Source organism: Diorhabda carinulata, chromosome X, assembly GCF_026250575.1.
Source record: "Diorhabda carinulata isolate Delta chromosome X, icDioCari1.1, whole genome shotgun sequence".
Taxonomy (NCBI): Eukaryota; Metazoa; Arthropoda; class Insecta; order Coleoptera; family Chrysomelidae; genus Diorhabda; species Diorhabda carinulata.
In genome coordinates, this window is record NC_079472.1 from 64,053,610 (window position 1) to 64,074,346 (window position 20,737).

General features: G+C 31.8%; 1 protein-coding gene across 1 annotated transcript; it reads left to right on the top strand.

Moving 5' to 3' along the window:
* Nucleotides 1-6,452: 6,452 nt before the first annotated feature.
* Nucleotides 6,453-18,025, top strand: LOC130901586 (facilitated trehalose transporter Tret1-like). The gene is made up of 2 exons (XM_057813063.1): nt 6,453-10,058; nt 12,848-18,025. Exons 1-2 carry the CDS (start codon nt 9,977-9,979, stop codon nt 14,152-14,154), a joined length of 1,389 nt encoding a protein of 462 aa, XP_057669046.1. The 5' UTR covers nt 6,453-9,976; the 3' UTR covers nt 14,155-18,025.
* Nucleotides 18,026-20,737: the final 2,712 nt, after the last annotated feature.

The window sequence follows — 20,737 nt, forward strand, 5'->3', positions numbered from 1 at the left end:
TCAATTAACTAGAGAGATTGATTGGAAGAATTCTGATCAAGATAACATGGATTAGTTGCATTGACTAATGTCGAATACTAATCTGCGAATTTTTTATTATCATCACGTTATTGTCAGATTTTTTATTCGAAATCAATTTTCAATTTAATAAAATATTCTCAAATCTTATTTCATTTTAGGTCTATCACAATGTAGGGTATTTTATCATGAATTTTCTATGAAATGATGGGAGTATTCATTCATTCATTGTATGCAAGTAAAACATTGTATTTTGTCTATGACTATACAAAGAAAAAGTCAGAAAAATAACAGATTCTGATGTTCTTATTTTTATTTAGCCTATTTTAATTATTAATGTAACAATTTTTTATAACAAAACGACTGATCAAAACAGCTATTGTATACAGAGTGTCCCGCATAAGAACCGGCAAATAGGGGAAGCTAAAATATGACGGGGACGATAACTTGCATCCCCGAAGAGTTATGCGGCTCTAAAGTATTTAATGCTAATTTAAACATTGTATAATTGTTTTTTGGTACATAATATATTGAGGCATTTTCTTTCAACTATTTTTTTATGTGAAATTTTGTTGCAATTCCCCGAAAAAAATTTTCTTAATATTAAATCCTCGGTAAAGGGGTGTGAAGATTTTCCCTTAAAAGAAAACAGGCTATGATTTTTTATTTTCAAATTTCTATACCTCAGTGGAATTTAATAGCATCCCTTCGACCATGGACAGATTTATTTCAGAATTGAATGCTTTACAAAAGTATCCATTGCGGCCAAGCCGTAACTCGAACCGGCGAGGTTGCACAGGCCTTCAAACTTGATTTTTCAATTTTTGTCTTGAAATTATAACCTTTCAATTTATCTATAGATGCAAAACCTTTTTCTACAATTGATACTAACATATTTATGACATATTCTTTACTGTTGCATTAGAAAAAAGTATTTATAAACACTTGATCATTAAATATTTCCGAAAATATTGATTTTAGCGACTTGGTGCTACAAATCTTTTTTGTAGAATATTGAATTATCTACAAAACTGTTGTCAAGTTTATAGACATATGCTACCTCGCCGATTCGAGTTATGGGTTAGCCGCAATGGACACTTTTGTACAGCATTCAATTTTGAAAAAAACCGTCCATGGTCGAAGCGATGCTAGGAAATACCACTGAGATACAAAAATTTTAAAATGAAAAATCATAGCGTCTTCTCTTTTAAGGGAAAATTGCAACAAAATTTCACATAAAACAATAGTTGAAAAAAAAGCCTATTGAGGCTTTTAATATATTGATATTATGTATAAAAAAAACAATTATACAATGTTTTTTACGAAGAAAAAAAATTGAATAAATCATCTCCTCGCTTAAATCATCCTTAAATACTTTAGGGCCTCATAACTCAACGATGATGCAAGTTATTGCCTCCCCTATACGCCGGTTCTTATGCGGGACACTCTGTATACAATATATGTATTGATCAGTCGTTTTTTTATAAAGATAATGTTCCATTTTTAATTAGAATAGGCTAAGTAAAAATAAGAACATCAGAATCTGTTATTTTTCTGACTTTTTTTTGTACAGTCATAGACAAAATGTTTTACTTGCATACAATGGGTATTATTCACTCCCCTGAGGCTCGTGTCCTAATTTTCGTCCTCGTTATGTAATAATAAGTCTTTCTAGATCTAAAATGAAATAAAATTTAATAATTGAAAATACTAGGAAATGCCATTGAGATATAAAAATTTAAAAATTAAAAATCCGAGCTTCTATATTGTTTAAGGGGAAGTCTTTACACCCATTGATCGACGACTTAATATTAATATTGGGGGCCTTAGTTTTCAGGAAATTTCATTATGGACATAAAAAAACTGTTGAAAAATAGCATATATACGAAGATGGTTCAAATATAAACAAGATTTTGCTAATAAATTTCATTATTATGTTATAGACCTGAATATTTACAATTTGCTTAGATAGTCGCCAACATACTCTACACGTACCACCTCCTTGAAAGCTTTTGTATTCCCTTTTAGTGAAAATCTCTCGGCTTGTTACGTAATTATTCATGCCCGAAAGATTTTACCTCCGCGTCGCTTTCGAATCTCAGTTTTCAATGAACCAAATAAATAATAGTCGCATGACAACCTATCGGGACTATAAGGATGGTCCTCCAGTGCTTCTGAATCCAATCCGTTCAACATAAGTCGAGTTGGCGATGTCTTGCTGCAATATCGCACTACAGATTAAAACATCCTGTAGTTTTGATCTATAGACAGATCTCACAGTGCTTTTTAAGAGGTTCACAGTTCGTTGTTCAATGATCAAATCAACCGAAATTACTTTTCACATGTTTTAAAACACGGTTCACAACATCTTCTCTGCTAACAGTGTAATCTTCGCTATAACTGTCGCGCCATCGTTTGTCTTCCTCCACTTCATAGACGCGCGTTTACTTTTCGGAATATAGTTGAGTACTCAAGTTTCCTAATTTGATAATTTCTACAGCGCTGACGTTCTAAATTGTAACACTTGTACTGGCATATGGCAAGTTTGCAACCATTTCTGAACCTCTTCTGAGAGCGGAATACCATTCATACACTCGAGTCTTATAAATACGAATTACTCAAATGGTTGTCGATAAATTTCTGCGGATTTAAATTTATCCCCAGCTGTTTCTTTCGTTTCGTAACGGACCAGTGCCGCCAATTTTACGATAACAAATTTTTCGCGCCTTTATCCAAAAATTCCGCTTTATATTAGAACCACCTTCGTATAAAATGTTTTTTGATTTCCCACGTTGAAGTCTTATAACATCGAGTTACCACTCGGTATTATAAACTTTTGTGGAGTCCTATAAATGGTAATATACAGCTCCTTAGGAACTGGTAGGGCTTTTTAAGGGTCTCTAAGGATAATTCAGTTTCCCTTGGAAAAGTGAAATGTAGACCTTTATAAAACTAGGTCAAAAATTCGTCAGTACATTGTTAATAATATCCAGAACAAGATAGTCCTGGAAGTGAAAATATTCACTGAATGTGACTTTAAAAAAGGATAAAGTTGTGAATAAAGGAAGTTATATGTGTTTCCATTTTTCAACTTCTCCTTTACACTTTGCTTCAGAGTTTGTTTGTTTGTGAGTGAATTCTCAAATCGCTACACAATTTTTAAGTATTTAAACAGCTCAAATTCTTCTCAAACTTGAAGCAATTACTTAAATGTGATGTAATGTTTAGTTCCTAATGTTTGATTAAGAAAATTCACTTCAGCTTTATTAATTAATTGAAATAACTACTATAGAATTTCCACGTGAAAACGAATTTTTTTTCGTCGCAAATACGCACATTTGAGACCAGATGAGACGAGGATGGTCCCAGAAGTACCTGGCCCTACAAAGAAAACACGAGAATTTTGGAAAAAAATATGCATTTTCCAATGTTATCTCCATACACTTTTCCCAGCGATGTTCAATAAGTTCGATACACTTTTATTAATAAGAATCGTCCAGTTCCTCAAAATAACCATTAACTTCCAATATCAACTTTCCATTGTTGAAAAATCCTTGACCACCGAGCCATTTTTTTAAAGTCTGGGAAAAGAAAGTAATCCGTGGGGGTTAAATTTGGTTAAGAGGGTGTATGAGATAGCAATTCAAATTTTAATTCATTAATTTTGGCCATTGCAATAACGGATGTGTAAGCTGGTGCATTGTTTTGATGAAACATTTTCTTATCATCCAAATGCGGCCGTTGATAGTTTTTCCTTTATCAAAATAGTCAATGGACATTGAATCGTTATTATCAAATTTGAATTCAGTTTATAGTAAACGACAATCCATAGATTTTTTATATTGAAAGTACTGATTCGTTCGAAATACTTTTCCAGATACTTCGACAGGTGCAAATAATGAAGCTGACTGATAATTTTTACATAGCATTTGCAAGTTTAAGTTTATTTGACAATGAACTTAATCATTTTGTATAATATGCAGTGATTACACGTAATGACATCATTTTAACGCTCAGGTCAAGCTGCAATTCAATGCTAAAAAGAAGGGAAAGTCTAAAACCATCACAGTTAGTTTTGCGATAGACGAGGTAAATTCTAATCTTAAGGTACTGGTTAGAAAATACTTCACACAAGAAGACAAAGCCGTTGTTTAGCCTCATTTCCTATCGAAACTGATCTTATGATCGGAAAAATAATTCAAAGCCCCCTATTTCAATCCATCTCGCCTCTGAGGAGATGGAATTTCTGGTGAGTCATTAAAAAACTTGCCTAAGGTGACTTATTCTAAGCTGTACGCCTATTTATAGTCTGTCAGGTATTATCCTATTTTCCTCTATCTTGTGAAGCTGCTTAAACGGTTTTTTTCATTCTAAAGCCCGACAAAAACCCTACAAATACTCAATCTTTTCACCCATATCGCTTATCAACAGAACACAATCTTTTTACGTCTAAATCAAGCAATAATCTTATCAAAGACACCTTTTTCATACTTTTGATTACTACTAGGTGGCCCATTTCCTTGAATCCCGAAGGAAAACTTCTTTATTCACCTTACTCATACTCGTCTGCTCAACATACTCCAATAGCTATTTAATTTGTCGAGTTATTTCGCTTTATCTTTACTATTTCCTCAAATTACTAATTTTTTCCAAACGGAATAGTAGATTGACGTACATGTAAGCTTCTGTTGCGGAAAATTTTTCTTGTCTCTGTGACATAGGTTAAGTAGCCCTCGTATAAGTTTAATGATAATATTTTATTTTTTAAAACAATGTATATGTAACAAAAAATATTGAATACTATAAAATTTCAATTTACTTATATGTCTTAAATCACGTTCTTTTTGAATTTAAATGAGGCTTACCTGGAAAATTCTATGAGGCGAACGTTGTACCTATAATTTTTTCATATGCAGCAGATTCGTACAAGTACGTTGTTGAAAATTATCGTGGAAAATTGCAAAGTTGCGTTTTTAGGGAAAATGAAAAAGGGTTTCCAAAACTCGTTCAGTAGATTCAATTAGTATCGATTAACTAAAGGTGAAAGAAAAGCTTTACCACAATAAAAATCGACATATAGAATGAAGATTTTCAATTTAATTTTCTCCAGTATAAACAATTCTCAACGCGTGATAGAGCTTCTTTTATCGAAACGGAGAGGATTATATAGATTCAATTCTATTTTGAAAGAATGTTGTGATTTAATTGAGGCAACGAAATAAAAGACGTCTGTTTTTCATTTATGTCAGAAATGCTCTGCGAATATTAACATTCCACAACTTTTTTTTTACTTTTCACTCTGTTACTGTCAATATCTTTGGACATTCTACAAGTTTTTATTACTTTTAAAAAAAGAAATTAACCATCATTAGCTAACTTTTTATATATTTCTGTATTTGGTATAATTTCCCTTACTTTTCTACGATTTCTGAAATTAATTGATATATTTATTTTGTTTATTGCTTCAATGCATAAGATTTAATAAATTTCCGTAACTTCTATTAACATTTATATAACTTTTCACTAGATTACAGCTTCTTATGAATATTTTCCGCATTTTTTAATACGTTCATTTTTGCTTACATATTTCCCCATAACTCTCAATAACTTTACATTACATTTTTCAGCTATCTATAACTTTCTAAATATCTGTAACTTTTTTATATACTTTTCTAACACTTCTCTTATCCTTTTTTAACTGTTCACAGCTCCTAATAACTTTCTTCAGCTTTTCCAGCATTTATATAACTCTTCACAAGATTACAGCTTCTTATGAATATTTTCCGCATTTTTTAATACGTTCATTTTTGCTTACATATTTCCCCATAACTCTCAATAACTTTACATTACATTTTTCAGCTATCTATAACTTTCTAAATATCTGTAACTTTTTTATATACTTTTCTAACACTTCTCTTATCCTTTTTTAACTGTTCACAGCTCCTAATAACTTTCTTCAGCTTTTCCAGCATTTATATAACTCTTCACAAGATTACAGCTTCTTTTGAATATTTTCCGCATTTTATAATACGTTCATTTTTGCTTACATATTTCCCCATAACTCTCAATAACTTTACATTACATTTTTCAGCTATCTATAACTTTCTAAATATCTGTAACTTTTTTATATACTTTTCCAACACTTCTCTTATCCTTTTTTAACTGTTCACAGCTCCTAATAACTTTCTTCAGCTTTTCCAGCATTTATATAACTCTTCACAAGATTACAGCTTCTTTTGAATATTTTCCGCATTTTATAATACGTTGATTTTTCCTTACATATTTTCCCATAACTCTCAATAACTTTACATTACATTTTTCAGCTATCTATAACTTTCTAAATATCTGTAACTTTTTTATATACTTTTCCAACACTTCTCTTATCCTTTTTTAACTGTTCACAGCTCCTAATAACTTTCTTCAGCTTTTCCAGCATTTATATAACTCTTCACAAGATTACAGCTTCTTTTGAATATTTTCCGCATTTTATAATACGTTCATTTTTGCTTACATATTTCCCCATAACTCTCAATAACTTTACATTACATTTTTCAGCTATCTATAACTTTCTAAATATCTGTAACTTTTTTATATACTTTTCCAACACTTCTCTTATCCTTTTTTAACTGTTCACAGCTCCTAATAACTTTCTTCAGCTTTTCCAGCATTTATATAACTCTTCACAAGATTACAGCTTCTTTTGAATATTTTCCGCATTTTATAATACGTTGATTTTTCCTTACATATTTTCCCATAACTCTCAATAACTTTACATTACATTTTTCAGCTATCTATAACTTTCTAAATAACTGTAACTTTTTTATATACTTTTCTAACACTTCTCTTATCCTTTTTTAACTGTTCACAGCTCCTAATAACTTTCTTCAGCTTTTCCAGCATTTATATAACTCTTCACAAGATTACAGCTTCTTTTGAATATTTTCCGCATTTTTTAATACGTTCATTTTTGCTTACATATTTCCCCATAACTCTCAATAACTTTACATTACATTTTTCAGCTATCTATAACTTTCTAAATATCTGTAACTTTTTTATATACTTTTCTAACACTTCTCTTATCCTTTTTTAACTGTTCACAGCTCCTAATAACTTTCTTCAGCTTTTCCAGCATTTATATAACTCTTCACAAGATTACAGCTTCTTTTGAATATTTTCCGCATTTTATAATACGTTCATTTTTGCTTACATATTTCCCCATAACTCTCAATAACTTTACATTACATTTTTCAGCTATCTATAACTTTCTAAATATCTGTAACTTTTTTATATACTTTTCCAACACTTCTCTTATCCTTTTTTAACTGTTCACAGCTCATAATAACTTTCTTCAGCTTTTCCAGCATTTATATAACTCTTCACAAGATTACAGCTTCTTTTGAATATTTTCCGCATTTTATAATACGTTGATTTTTCCTTACATATTTTCCCATAACTCTCAATAACTTTACATTACATTTTTCAGCTATCTATAACTTTCTAAATATCTGTAACTTTTTTATATACTTTTCTAACACTTCTCTTATCCTTTTTTAACTGTTCACAGCTCCTAATAACTTTCTTCAGCTTTTCCAGCATTTATATAACTCTTCACAAGATTACAGCTTCTTTTGAATATTTTCCGCATTTTATAAAACGTTGATTTTTCCTTACATATTTTCCCATAACTCTCAATAACTTTACATTACATTTTTCAGCTATCTATAACTTTCTAAATATCTGTATCTTTTTTATATACTTTTCTAATACTTCTCTTATCCTTTTTTAACTGTTCACAGCTCCTAATAACTTTCTTCAGCTTTTCCAGCATTTATATAACTCTTCACAAGATTACAGCTTCTTTTGAATATTTTCCGCATTTTTTAATACGTTGATTTTTCCTTACATATTTTCCCACAACTCTCTATAACTTTACATTACATTTTTCAGCTATCTATAACTTTCTAAATATCTGTAACTTTTTTATATACTTCCCTAAAACTTCTTGAATCTTTTTTTAACTGTTTAACTGTAGCTCATAATAACTTTCTTCAGTTTTTCCAACATCCCTATCATCCTCTATGCGATTCTGATGAATTATAACTCTTTTTAATATTTCTTTATTTCAATTACCTCTAAATAGCTTTGTACAATTCCTAACGAGTTTCTATAATTTTTCCTAATATAACTATCTATAAGATTATATCTTATTTTCTAAATTTTTCTAATACTTTGTATCCATACTGTCATCAACTTTTAACGAATTTATCAAATTTTTAACGCATTCCTATAACTTCTTATACCATTTTGAATTTCTGTAACTTTCTTTATAACTTTGAAAATCTTTCAGTAACTTTCAACACTTTAAAACTTCCTATAATTCAACTGAACTTTTTCTGTAATTTTATATAAACTTCTTTATCTTCCCATCACTTAATATAACTTTAAAAGTTACTTGTGAAGCTTCTAATCAAGAATTTAATATCTCTTTATACTTTTCCTCATAACTTTGTTTAATTTTTTATAATTCTCTGCAACTTTCTAAAACACTAATAATTCTCTATAACTTTTTTAATTCTGTAAATTTCATTATACTACTTTTTATTATATCTATATATAACTTTTTATTAAATTTCCTGTAACGCTCTAAATTCTATCGTACTACCTTGTGTAACTTCTTATAACTTTTTACACCACTTTGTAATGTTTTAAAGCTCTCTTAATTTTTCTTCCTTTATTATATTATATAATTTCTTTTAACTTTCTATCACTTTATACAACACTGTAATTTTCATTAACTTCTAGTTTTTTATAACATATGTGCTCCTGGTAACCTCTACAAACTAGTTATCCACAAATTTTCAAAATTCCCATAATTCTTTAGATATATTCTAATACTTTTTGTAATGTCTCATAACTTTCTGTAGCTCTGTAATTTTCTACTTTCTCAAACTTTATTTCAAATTCTATAACTTCTGGTAATTTTCTTTAAGTTCCTAGCATTATATAACTATTTTCTTTTATTTGAAAGTTTCTGTTTATGATTTTATAACTTCCTACAGATTTCCACAACGTTATAACTCTCCATAACTCTCTGTATTTTTCTCTTTTGTATTCTATAATTTTAGGAAACTTCTTATAACTTTCATTCATTCTATAACCCTCTTTAATTTATTTGTAACTTTACATACTTGATTATATAACTTCTTGTAACTACCTCAAACTTTCTACAAGTCTATAACTTTTCTGTTACTTCCATATTGTATTTTGTAACTTCAAGTAACGGTTCTATAACTTCCTGTAACTTTCTCACACTTTCTAAATCGCAGTAGTATTTTACTCTACTATAAATTCTTGTAATTTCCTATAACTTTTTATAACACTATAACATTTATGAATTTTCTATATTTTATTCTATAACTTCTCGTAACTTTCTACAATTTTGTAGTTTGTATACCTATCTTTAAAATTATATAACTTCCTATAACTTTTTAGAGCTATCTAGAAATTTTTTGCTTCTAGTTTTAGTAACTTCCGACATCTATTTAAAATTTTCTACAACTTTTCATAGATGATTGTATCTTTCCATAACGTTATATCACTAATCACAATTGACTTTTTGTCTTTCTTTTATATCTATGGACGTAATTTTCTCTAAGCTGTATCTACAGTTTAAGAAACAAAATTCACTGTTATTTGTTGTAAAAAAAAAGGAATTTATTATAGTAATAAGTTATCAAATATTTATCTAACCTTTTCCACTTTTTTCAACCGAGTATTTATCTATGTCTTTATTTTGGCGTCAATATACATTTTATCATCATAATACCTTAACACTAGCAATGATACAGCGATTATCACGAAAATTTCGTTGCGTATATTCAAATATTATGATACATTATGATACAGTCTCGTATAAAGAACAATATACATTGCATAATTCAAATCAAAAAAAATTATAATGACGTCAAAAATTACCAAATCAAAAAATGAAGATGCAAACAATGGAAAAACATGGTTCGAAATATTGGTCATTCTTATAGGTAAGTGTTCAAACATTCATAATATTAAATTAGTGATCTTTTCTTTTTGCATTTTACTTTATATTTATTGCATAATGAGAATTTACACCATTTGTGTTGTTTTTAGCTTCTTTATAAAAACGATTAAAAACTAGGTTATGTTAGTCACAATAATATACAGTAGATGCGATAGAGGTCTTCCGTCACGTGATTAATACGTCAGCAACAATATTCATATGAATCAAATTAAAATTTCTGTCAAATCGTTATGACTAATATTGCAAAGTTATACTATAGTTTTTCCCTTACTTACGTATTTTTGTATAATTTTCGGTTGTACAAATTAGGGAGTAGCGGTAGTGCGGTTTAATCCCTGCTCCAAATTCCGCTTATAAATGATTTTATTGCAGAAAATCATCAGCACTGACCGATTGGCATACAAGACTTTTTATTTTTTGTTGTTTCTAGAAGATCAACGAGGGTTTTTTGAATAGTTTTTATGCCCAAACTGTACAAATAAGCCTTCAGCAAAGCCCTCGAGAATACAAGTGCAGGTATAAAGATTAGGATGATACCGTGGTAGTGGCTAGTAGTCTACCAGAACTTCAATCTCTTGTAGACGTTATTGTAGAATGTAGTGAGCAATTCGACCTTTATATGAATACGTCCAAGACCAAACTATTGTGGTATTCTCAAAAGTAGAAAGAAACGCCATCCTAAGACTCCATGGAGAGATCATTGTCATCTCTAAGATACCTGGGTACGATCGCCAACCGGCAATGCGATCCAAAACTCGAAATCAGATTAAGAGTTGAGCAGCCGCGGAAAACTCTGAACTACATCAGGACACTGCAAACCGTAACCTCAGCCTGGAACTCTCGACCAGAATACTTCTCTGTTACATCTTCCATGTACGGATGCGAAAGCTGGACCAAGAATGCGACCACAGAGAAGAAAATTGATGCGTTCGAAATGTACGCCTACAGGCGAATACAGCGGATATCTTGGACGGTACATAGGACAAACATAGAGGTCCTACAGCAAATGGGTAACTTCTCACGACAATCAAGGAGAGAAAGTTGAAGATCGAAGGAAAATGGTCGGTAGACTTGTGCAGAAGTCTCGGACAGATGTCGACAGAAATTTACAGAGCTGCGGTTTCTCGTCTGACAATAGCCATTTGGATCGCCAAGAAGAAGAAGACAGTCAATTTGAAAAAAAAAACTATTATGTATGTCTTGTATTTGGTCTTGCCAAGTTTTTTGTTGTTATGTTTGATTTCTATTGATAGACAGACATGCAGCTCAGGATTTGGTCCTGTCTGGACACAATTTAAGATATATTAGAGGCAACAAGAGAAAACGACAATAATAAAAATGATGATGAGGAAGGCTAGGAATATGTCCAGGCATAGTCTCATCACTGAATTATACAAAAACTTGGTTCTTTTTTCAATACTAAAAAGCTATATACTTCACAACAGCTGCCAATCCCTCCCTTGAAGCTCGGCTCCCATCATACACTTAGGATGCTCCACTTAATTCAAAAGAGAGCAATTTGACTTATGTAGAAAATATGTATTTGATAAATCGTAGATTGATTCACGTGATGGAAAACTTCTATTCCCTTTAAATTGATGATGAATTTAATAAATAACAAATACTTATTTTTTTGTGAGCGTTTCGTATTTGGGACATACAGTATATTGTGTCTGACATATTTTACGAAATGGTGATTAATAATGTCAAAAGAGAGAGATTCTCGTTCGTTTCGTGTTTTTTTTTAGGTTAGGATTTCTTTCAATGATGTATATTCATTCTCTCTGCAGGGTACGAGTTCAGATGATTCTCGTATGTGTAGTCATATATAGATACAAGAAAAACTCCGACAGATCGATGAAACGTTATAAATTGCTGCTATTTGGTTAACTAACACATTGCTTCAAAGATTTTAAACATATTAATTCGGGAAATTAATAATCTCGAATACAGTCCTGAGCCTGGACTCTGTAACAAAATTTTTGTAGATTTTTATTTGTGACAAGTGACATCTGTTACCATGTTTGATAACGTACCCATCATAATGTAGAATAATACTATGAATACGTTTGTTAGATTGATGAAGAAGATGAAAAGAATTCTGAATTTGCGAATAATTTGGTTTAAAAATTACTGGACGAGACACTTCTGTTCCAAGATCTGGAAGACCAGATGCAAAGTCAGATGTTTATTTGTCATTAGAAGACAAACCTCACGCAATTACAATAGAAATCGCTTTACAACAAAATGGTAGTCAGTCGTTTGCAGTAAAATTTAGAGAAAGACGAATTGCACCCATACATTTCTAGCACTTTTTGGGAATGATATAAATGGAGTAAATTACGTCTAATACTTAGGTGTACAGATGATCTTCATATGTCACTTTGTCTACAGTTCTACTGCTAATTTGCCGTTGATCGTCAATGGTATTCAAATTCATCTGGAGTTTGTCGATTAACAATATAAAGCTTTCCGTGCTTCTTCTACAGACGTAAAACTTATTTCAAAATGTCAATTTTTCTACAATAAAACTGCTAAAGTTTAGAGAAGAATTCGACTTCGCCTTGATTAGAGAATAGATTGAATCAGTTTCGAACACACTGTTTTATCTAAGCAGTCCAGAGAAAGTTTGCAAGTTTCCTCGCACTTAACGTGTCGCGTGTATGACAACTATGCAAAAAAACTTATTTTCATTCCAATTATAACTAGACCAATAAACTTTGAGGAAAGTTCTACCAATAACTAATAATTTTTCACTTATTTTTGTTTCAGTGGCATTCGTTAGCTTATCTGCAGGTATACTAATGACCTGGCCGTCACCTTTCATCGTACAAATAGTGAATAACAAGGAAAAATATGATATAACCGAAGAAGAAGCATCTTATTTCACAGTATTCAACACAGTGGGAGTTATACTGTTCCCACCTTTATTAACACCAATAGTTAATCGTTTTGGTAGGAAAAAACTGATATTACTCACTTCAGTATTTTATATGATCACATTCATTATCAAAGCGTTCGCTAGATCATTGTGGTTGTTCTATTTCGCTAGATTTTTAAATGGATTCGGGGATAGTATTACTTATACTTGTGTAGTTGTTTACATTGGAGAAATCACAACTCCTAAAGTAAGAGGTGTTTGGGGAAACGCAGTCGTCTGGTTCGGGTTTTTGGGTCAATTCATCATAAACGTTCTAGGAATATATTTTGATGTAACCACTACGTCCTTCATATGTTTAACAATTCCTACATTTTTGCTGATAGTTTTTCCATTCATGCCCGAAAGTCCTTATTTCCATTTATCTAAAGGTAGAGAAGAAGAGGCTAAAACAAGTTTGAGAAAGTTACGACGTAAATTTAATATAGAAGATGAATTTATGAGGATGAAGACGGCAATAGAGAAAGAAGAAACTGGTTCTTGGGGAGATTTGTTTAAAAATAAGGTTAATAGGAGAGCTTTAGGGACAGCGATGTTTCTAAGAGTATCACAAATTTGGTGTGGAATTTTCACATTCGGTCCTTATATACAACTGATATTTCAGAAATCCGGTAGCAATTTGAGTCCAGAGCTTTGCACTATCATTTATACATTCGTTAATTTTCTTTTCTACTCTTCTGCGGCTTATGGTTCAAATAAACTTGGTAGACGCGTTTCATTAATATCATCGTTAGTTTTAACTTCAATAGTATTCATTTTAGAAGCTATTTATTTTTTTATTGATGATTATTACAATATTATAGACCTTACATCGCTAAGATGGTTTCCTTTAGTAGGATTAATGGTTTTCTTACTGTTTTCATGCTACGGAATCGGAACTATACCTTTTCTCATGCCTGGGGAATTGTTTGCTCCTAGTATAAAAGCAAAAGGTGTCGCTTTAGTGATTTGCGTTTTCGGTCTATCAAATTTCATAGTTAATACTTTGTTTTATAATTTAATGACAACAGCAGGTTTGGGAGCGCCGTTTCTATTTTTTGGAATATGTAGTATCATTTCTGCGATCGTATTTTACAAAATTCTTCCAGAAACAAAAAACAAAACTCTCGAAGAGATTCAAATCATCTTGAGTAAAATGTGAATGATCTATATAGGAAATATACTTATCCGCATGAGATATATTGACTCATCATCGAAAATTAAGGATCTTGGAAAACTAATGCAGGGTTAATTTAAAGTATAAACATTTTCAAATTTTACGAATGAGATTATTCAATAGAAAGAATTTGAGAAGTATTGCATGGCTGCAATAGGAGCATATTTTTGTTAAAAATTGTGTAATAAATTATTGAAAAGCCATGTTGATTTGAATTTTACCACTTTTCAATCTAAATATTATGTTGACTGATGCGCTATATTTTCGCGATATAACGAAAATACTAACATAACATATATAATTTTCTGTTTTTCCTAAATTCTAATATCAAGTTTAGGTTATTTTAAAAGCTGTAGAGATGAGATGTCTAAATACGAAAAATATTTTGCAATTATGTGAAAGACATAGACAAGATATGGTCCAAACAGAACCAGTCGAATAAATCACCAACGACCAGAGGGAGTCAAAAAAACTTTCCAACGCAAAATAGAACTTGAACGTAACGCCAACGAATATATACAACTTTAGACGATACGCATGACAGAGAAATAGAACTGCAGATTCTGCAATTGCTCTGTCCGTTTCTTCAAAAGTCTTAAATACCTTGAAACAATAATACTGACACGTTGAGAAGTGGGCACAAAAACCCCAGATAAATAGCCTCAAGCGCTCAAGATGTACAACACCTCCGATCTTTTCACATTAGTAGAAGGGCACTACACAACGTCGACCTGAGCTTTAGCTCGACGCCGTGGATGATCGCACTAGCGACGAAATAAATAACTGAGTGAAATTCCGAAATTGACATTGTCAAAAATTCTGCCATAAATTCGTGGAAGTCTGTTGAATTTACAATATATGTATTCACTAAGCCTCCATATTGTAAGTCTATAGCGCTGAAGATGTGCGTTTCACGTATATAACACCCACGATCTTTCCACATTAGTGAAACGTCTTCCTGAGCATTAACTCGACGCGACGCTTCAGATCGATTTCATTCATCTATGTGATCTACTTCAAGAGCAATACAATAATTCCAACAATTTCTTACCGGAAAGCATTTGTTGAGATAAGTAAATCGCCAGTAATCACTGGTGGCCACATCTGGACTATAAGGTGGATGCGAAAGCAATTCTAAGTGTAATTTATTAAATTTAACCATCATTGCCATCGACTTGTGAATCGGTTCATTGTCTTGGTGAAACAATGGTATTATCTTCGACATATGAGGCCGTTTTTCCTTGATTTTTGCATTCAAACGTTCAAAGAACTCTATTTAGTATTTTCTTTTGATTTTCTCACCCTTTTGGAGATAGTGAATGAACAATATACCATGCGTATCCCAAAATAATGAAGCCATAATCTTCTCAGCTGACTATTATGCTTTTGGACGCTTCGGACGTGGTTCACTGGCTGTAGTCAACTCAGATGATGGTCGTTTTGATTCCGGAGTGAAGTAATAGATTCATGTTTCATCCATTGTCACATATCGATACAAAAAACTTGATTAATTACGTGTAAACATGGCCAAACACTGCTCTGAATGATCAAAACGTTTTTTTGATCGACTGTGAGTGAACGCGCCATCTACTTTAAAAAAAACTTTTTCATGGTCAAATGCGAAAGCTCTGATGTCTTTACGGCCTTAGCCATCTCACAAACTTTCAATATATGATTAGATATAACCAATGTGTGGACTTTTTTGATGTTCTCTGGAGTAACCACCTCAATTGGACGACCAGAACGTTCACTATTATCGGTGCCTGTAGGACCACGTTTAAATTCAGCAACAACTACAAAAGGTTCTTTTCAATAAAACAAAGTCCGTATAACACTTTTGAAGCTATAGCTGAGCTTGTACAATATTTTTTCTCATCAAGAAGCAAAGAGAAATTGTTTTGAAAATAACAAAAGTAGCTTCACTTAAATGGCTGTCACTTTTTTCTGACTAATCGAAATGTCTTTTTGAAGTTGGTACTTTATAAACGTCATATGACAGCGCCATCTGTGTGTGTGTCAGTCACACGACTTATTGAGTAATGTATTATGTAAAATTCCAAAACTCACGTTGTGAAAATGTGGTGAGATTTGTCAAAAACTCTGTCAGAAATTCATGAAAGTCTGTTGAATACATACATTTATTATTACATATTAGAAGCCTATAGCGCTAAATATATTCGTTCCATTTATAAAACACGATTTTTTTACATCGATGGAGTGGAAATTTCAGCTTTCAAGGACAGTGGCGTTGTGAATTTTGAATGGAATGTAGCCAAATGAATCATACTAAACTCAATGCAAGGTTGCTACGTTATAGCCTCCAGAATTTGAATTCTTGTAAATAATTTGAATCCTTAAAATAATCATCACGCAACATATACTAATAACAAATTTGGTGGCAAGAAAATAACATTTAGAAGTTACAAACGTTTTTATTGAATTATATTCTTAAAATTTTATAATTCAAAGGTATAGAAAATTGTCTTAAAGTCTAGTTAAAAGTCTAGACAATTAATTCAGCGCGGCTGTAACCTTTTTCACCTATCCGAAATTATAGGGCGTTTACGTTTGCACTAATTTCCTCTTCTCATGAAAACTCTTTCCTGCTAGTGAAACGTTAAAGCTAGGAAACAAGAGAGCCAAGTCTGGTGAATAAGGTGGGTGGTCAACCAATTCGTAAGTTTTAGCCTTGGCGATCACCGAAGGTGCGTTGTCCTGGAAAACACTTTCTTTTCCTTCAAATTCAATCACTTCTCTGCAATAAGTGACATCTTAAGGTTGAGATCGGAAGCCTTTAAAATAACTATATTAATATACAAGACATAAATCTGGTACCGTAGTTAGAACATTTGGTACTAGGATTGAGGTTATAATATTGATACATTAAAAATTTTGAGGCTTAGTACGCTTCTCTTTAAATTCTGTGGGTATATCTAATAGATATCTCTGTGTTTACTGTTCGGGAAAGACGTGCCTTGGTAGCAGATTTCACAGGCTTGCACTTCTCTAAAGAAATGAGTCTCGATAATTGACGTTCTGGACGTCTGCAGGCGAACTCTGAGTTCACGAGCCACGTCTGCCCCTCGACTAGGTGTTGCGGGATTATGTTAGACAGCTCGGAAGAGAATCTGCCTTGATACTATCGATAAAACAGAGTCAGGTCAGTGACCTTTCTTCTACACTCTGAGCTATCCAGGTTTCGAATCAACTCGGATCGCCTATAAGTAGAATTGCTCTCTTCTGTATTGAGTCCAACTTCCTAAGGGTATACTTGGGAGCTGAGCTTCAAATGTGCGAGAAACTGTGGCAAAGTATATAGCTTTTTGGTCTTAAAGAGGGCTCCAAGTTTTTGTGAAGCTGCCTTAGCTAATCCGGCCTAGTGACGATGCCAGGACAATATATTTGAACATAGAGTACTTAACAACAAAATTGATGTATCAATTCAGTTTATAGAATTTATAAGACAGTAAAATTACATCCTGTATGTTTTGTTTTAATTCTAAAATATGCTCCTAAATACATTTCTTGATATTTAGTTGAAGATAATCAGATTTTTCCGTATTTCAAACTAGCCCTGTATATTTTGTATGCTTCAAAATTCAAATTATCATTATTAATCCTTACGCTTTTTTTGTAAATTGAAATTAAGTTTCAATAGCTCCGTTTTTGGTTTGTTCTGGAAATTTATTTTTTGTTGTCGTCGACAATTTCCGGATAACCTGATGTTAGTTATTATTGTATTTATAATAACAATATGGAAAATTTAGGTGTTTGTGGAGATTGTTAAATCCTTAATTATATTTAAATAATGTTGTATACATTTATTTGATTGTGATAATAAATTTATTTTTGTTAATCAACTTTTATTTTCCAAAAACATACTGAAAATTAATCCTTTTGAAACGGGGATGACTTTCTCAACCAATCCTTACTCATGTATTTTTCAACTACTAGTTATAGAAACCCTATTCTAAGCACATCATAGCCAACCTTAAAGTTTACATACACCACCTCAGATTTTTTGTTCATTTTTCATTTTGGTTCAACTTTGAGATTAGTACTGGAGAAAAAGCAATTAAAACAAAGTGTTCTAAATCCAGTATATTGTACTCAATGTATTTAGTGTATTAATTGACTTAATCCAACATCAGAGCTAGAAAGCTATGGCAAACCAATGGACAAAATGTATTGCTGGACATTCGAAGCGGTTATTAACACTTGTCAATTATGAGACAACAAAAATCTCGAAATTTATCTCGCTGGTACACAGACGGTTAAAAACTAGAGCAAGTAGCTTGATTGGGCATTTCTTGGCCAAAGCGCAAGCTCTCCTCACCACTAGGAACATCACTCACCAACAGATTTGTTTGCACATATTCGTCCTCTTAGATAGCCAAGCGGCCTTGAAGGTCGTGCACGTCCAAACTAGTGTGGGAGTGTAAAGAAAAACTGAAAGCACTAGCCAACAATAACAAAATAACTCTAGTGTGGCTTCTAGGCCACCAGGGTTTATCAGGAAATGAGGAAGCAGCCTTGCCAAAAAGGGGCAACGATTCCATACCTTGCAACCAAACTCTACTCTGATCTCACGAGATGCCACATCAAAAATCAACTGAACGAATCGCTAAAGAATCAAATAGAAAAACTCTCATGACCATATTAGATAAGAAGACTGAAGAACTTATCGTTATAACTAGAAACGACATGAAACTGGTGGTCGGTGTTCTGACACTTTAAGACGATGGGTATCGAAGAGGGTTACAACTGCAGAAGAGAATCTACTCTACGAATGTCCTGCCTATTTCGTTGAAAGGCTTAAGTACCTTGAAGGAGTTGTACTAACACCTAGGGAAGTACGACACAAAAATTTCCTTTAGGAGGAGTCTACGTATTTTGGAAGCAGATTAATAAGATGTAGTCTTCTAGGTGTGAATGCAGATTCCCCAAAACAATCTACAATCTACTCAATCACCAAAATTTCAGTTTAATATTATCAAAAAATTAAAACCTGCGCTTGATTTGATTTTTGACACCTTGCTAACTATTGACAAATCATGCTCGTTTTGAGGTTAGGTTAGGTTAGAGCAATACTCAGTATAAATAACAGAGAAGAAAATTTAGTTATTATTAACAAAATGAAAGCCGCAATGAATAACATAGAATTCAATATTCAAAATTGACGTTGATAGAAATATTTTGAATTCTACGAGTTTAAAAATTTATATAAACATTAATACTATCTAAAATCACCGGAAATCTCAATTAATTATTTCCTCGATGATGAATCAGTATAAAACAGCTAGAAACGAGATTTTTAAAAAGTGGGGATCTCGAAGAACATCTGTTAACCGTCTTTTTTATTTACTTTTTATCAAAGGAGTAGTTCTTAAGGGTTGACTTAGTGAGGACAATTAAAAATTACTTCAAGTAGAGACAAGAAATTTTAATACCAAAATGAATACAAAATCTAAAAGTTGGCAGTCATTAGATTTATTTTTATTTCATTTTCTGCAAAGGGGTAGTTTTTGAGAGTTGAATAATAAAAATTAATAACCAATTGAATTTCACTGAAATGCTATGAATTTTTCTCAGTAAAAATGAGATTGCAATGTTTTAAATCGTTCAAAGATATTATTTTCATCAGAAGGGTAGTTTTGTATTATACAATGTGTTAGGATATTCATGCTGCGTGAACGAAAAACATTTGAATTGAAAAAAAGTAGGAAAAACTAATAATATTGGTATATTTCGATAATGGGTGGTTTTCACCCCTTAAAAACAAATTGCACACCTTGCGACCATGTAGATCTTGATATGGAGAGTAAGATAAGCTTAATTATAAATTTGGAGGAAAATCGGAGTTGCATTAAAGAATTAGGAGGTTTCACACTATTTTGAGCTGAATGCTTGCACTACATAGAATATGAGACCACAGACTGGACGCTTTTTATCTTTTGTATATCCTTTAAAATAAGTTAATTGCATATTTTCAGCAAAAACAGGTAGGTTCTCATTGGTGCAACAGTTTCTAAAAGTGTCATAGGTTTTAAGGTACAAATCTTTTGATTTTTCCGGCAATAGCTTTTCAGTAGTTTGTGTAGCTGGCTCTCTCATTTCAGAAGGAGTACAAATTAATTCTTCTTAAGTCACTATCTATTAAAAAAATTGCATTAAAAACACGAATCAAAAAAGAATTCTGTTCAAATGTCAGTTTCGATTTCTATTCTATTTAATATCTTTATAAAAAGTAAATAAAGTTCAGTTTGTTTTTTCGTGCTACTTGGTTTTTACAAAAAAAAATTCGTATTTTTAATTTATGCCTCAAATTTAGTTAGTAATGACCAAAATAGTACATACACCAATTTGGTGAATACATTGTTAGGCCTCTAACCTCATTATGTTATTGACTACCCACCTTTTATTAGATCTGACTCCTAGTGACTTTTTCATGTTTTCTAACCTCAAATAATACATAATTCCATTAAATTGTCAACATCATTCAATTGACAATTGTCATTATATTCTTAGTAATCCATAGATTACGTAATCGTGAATAAAAAACTCTGTA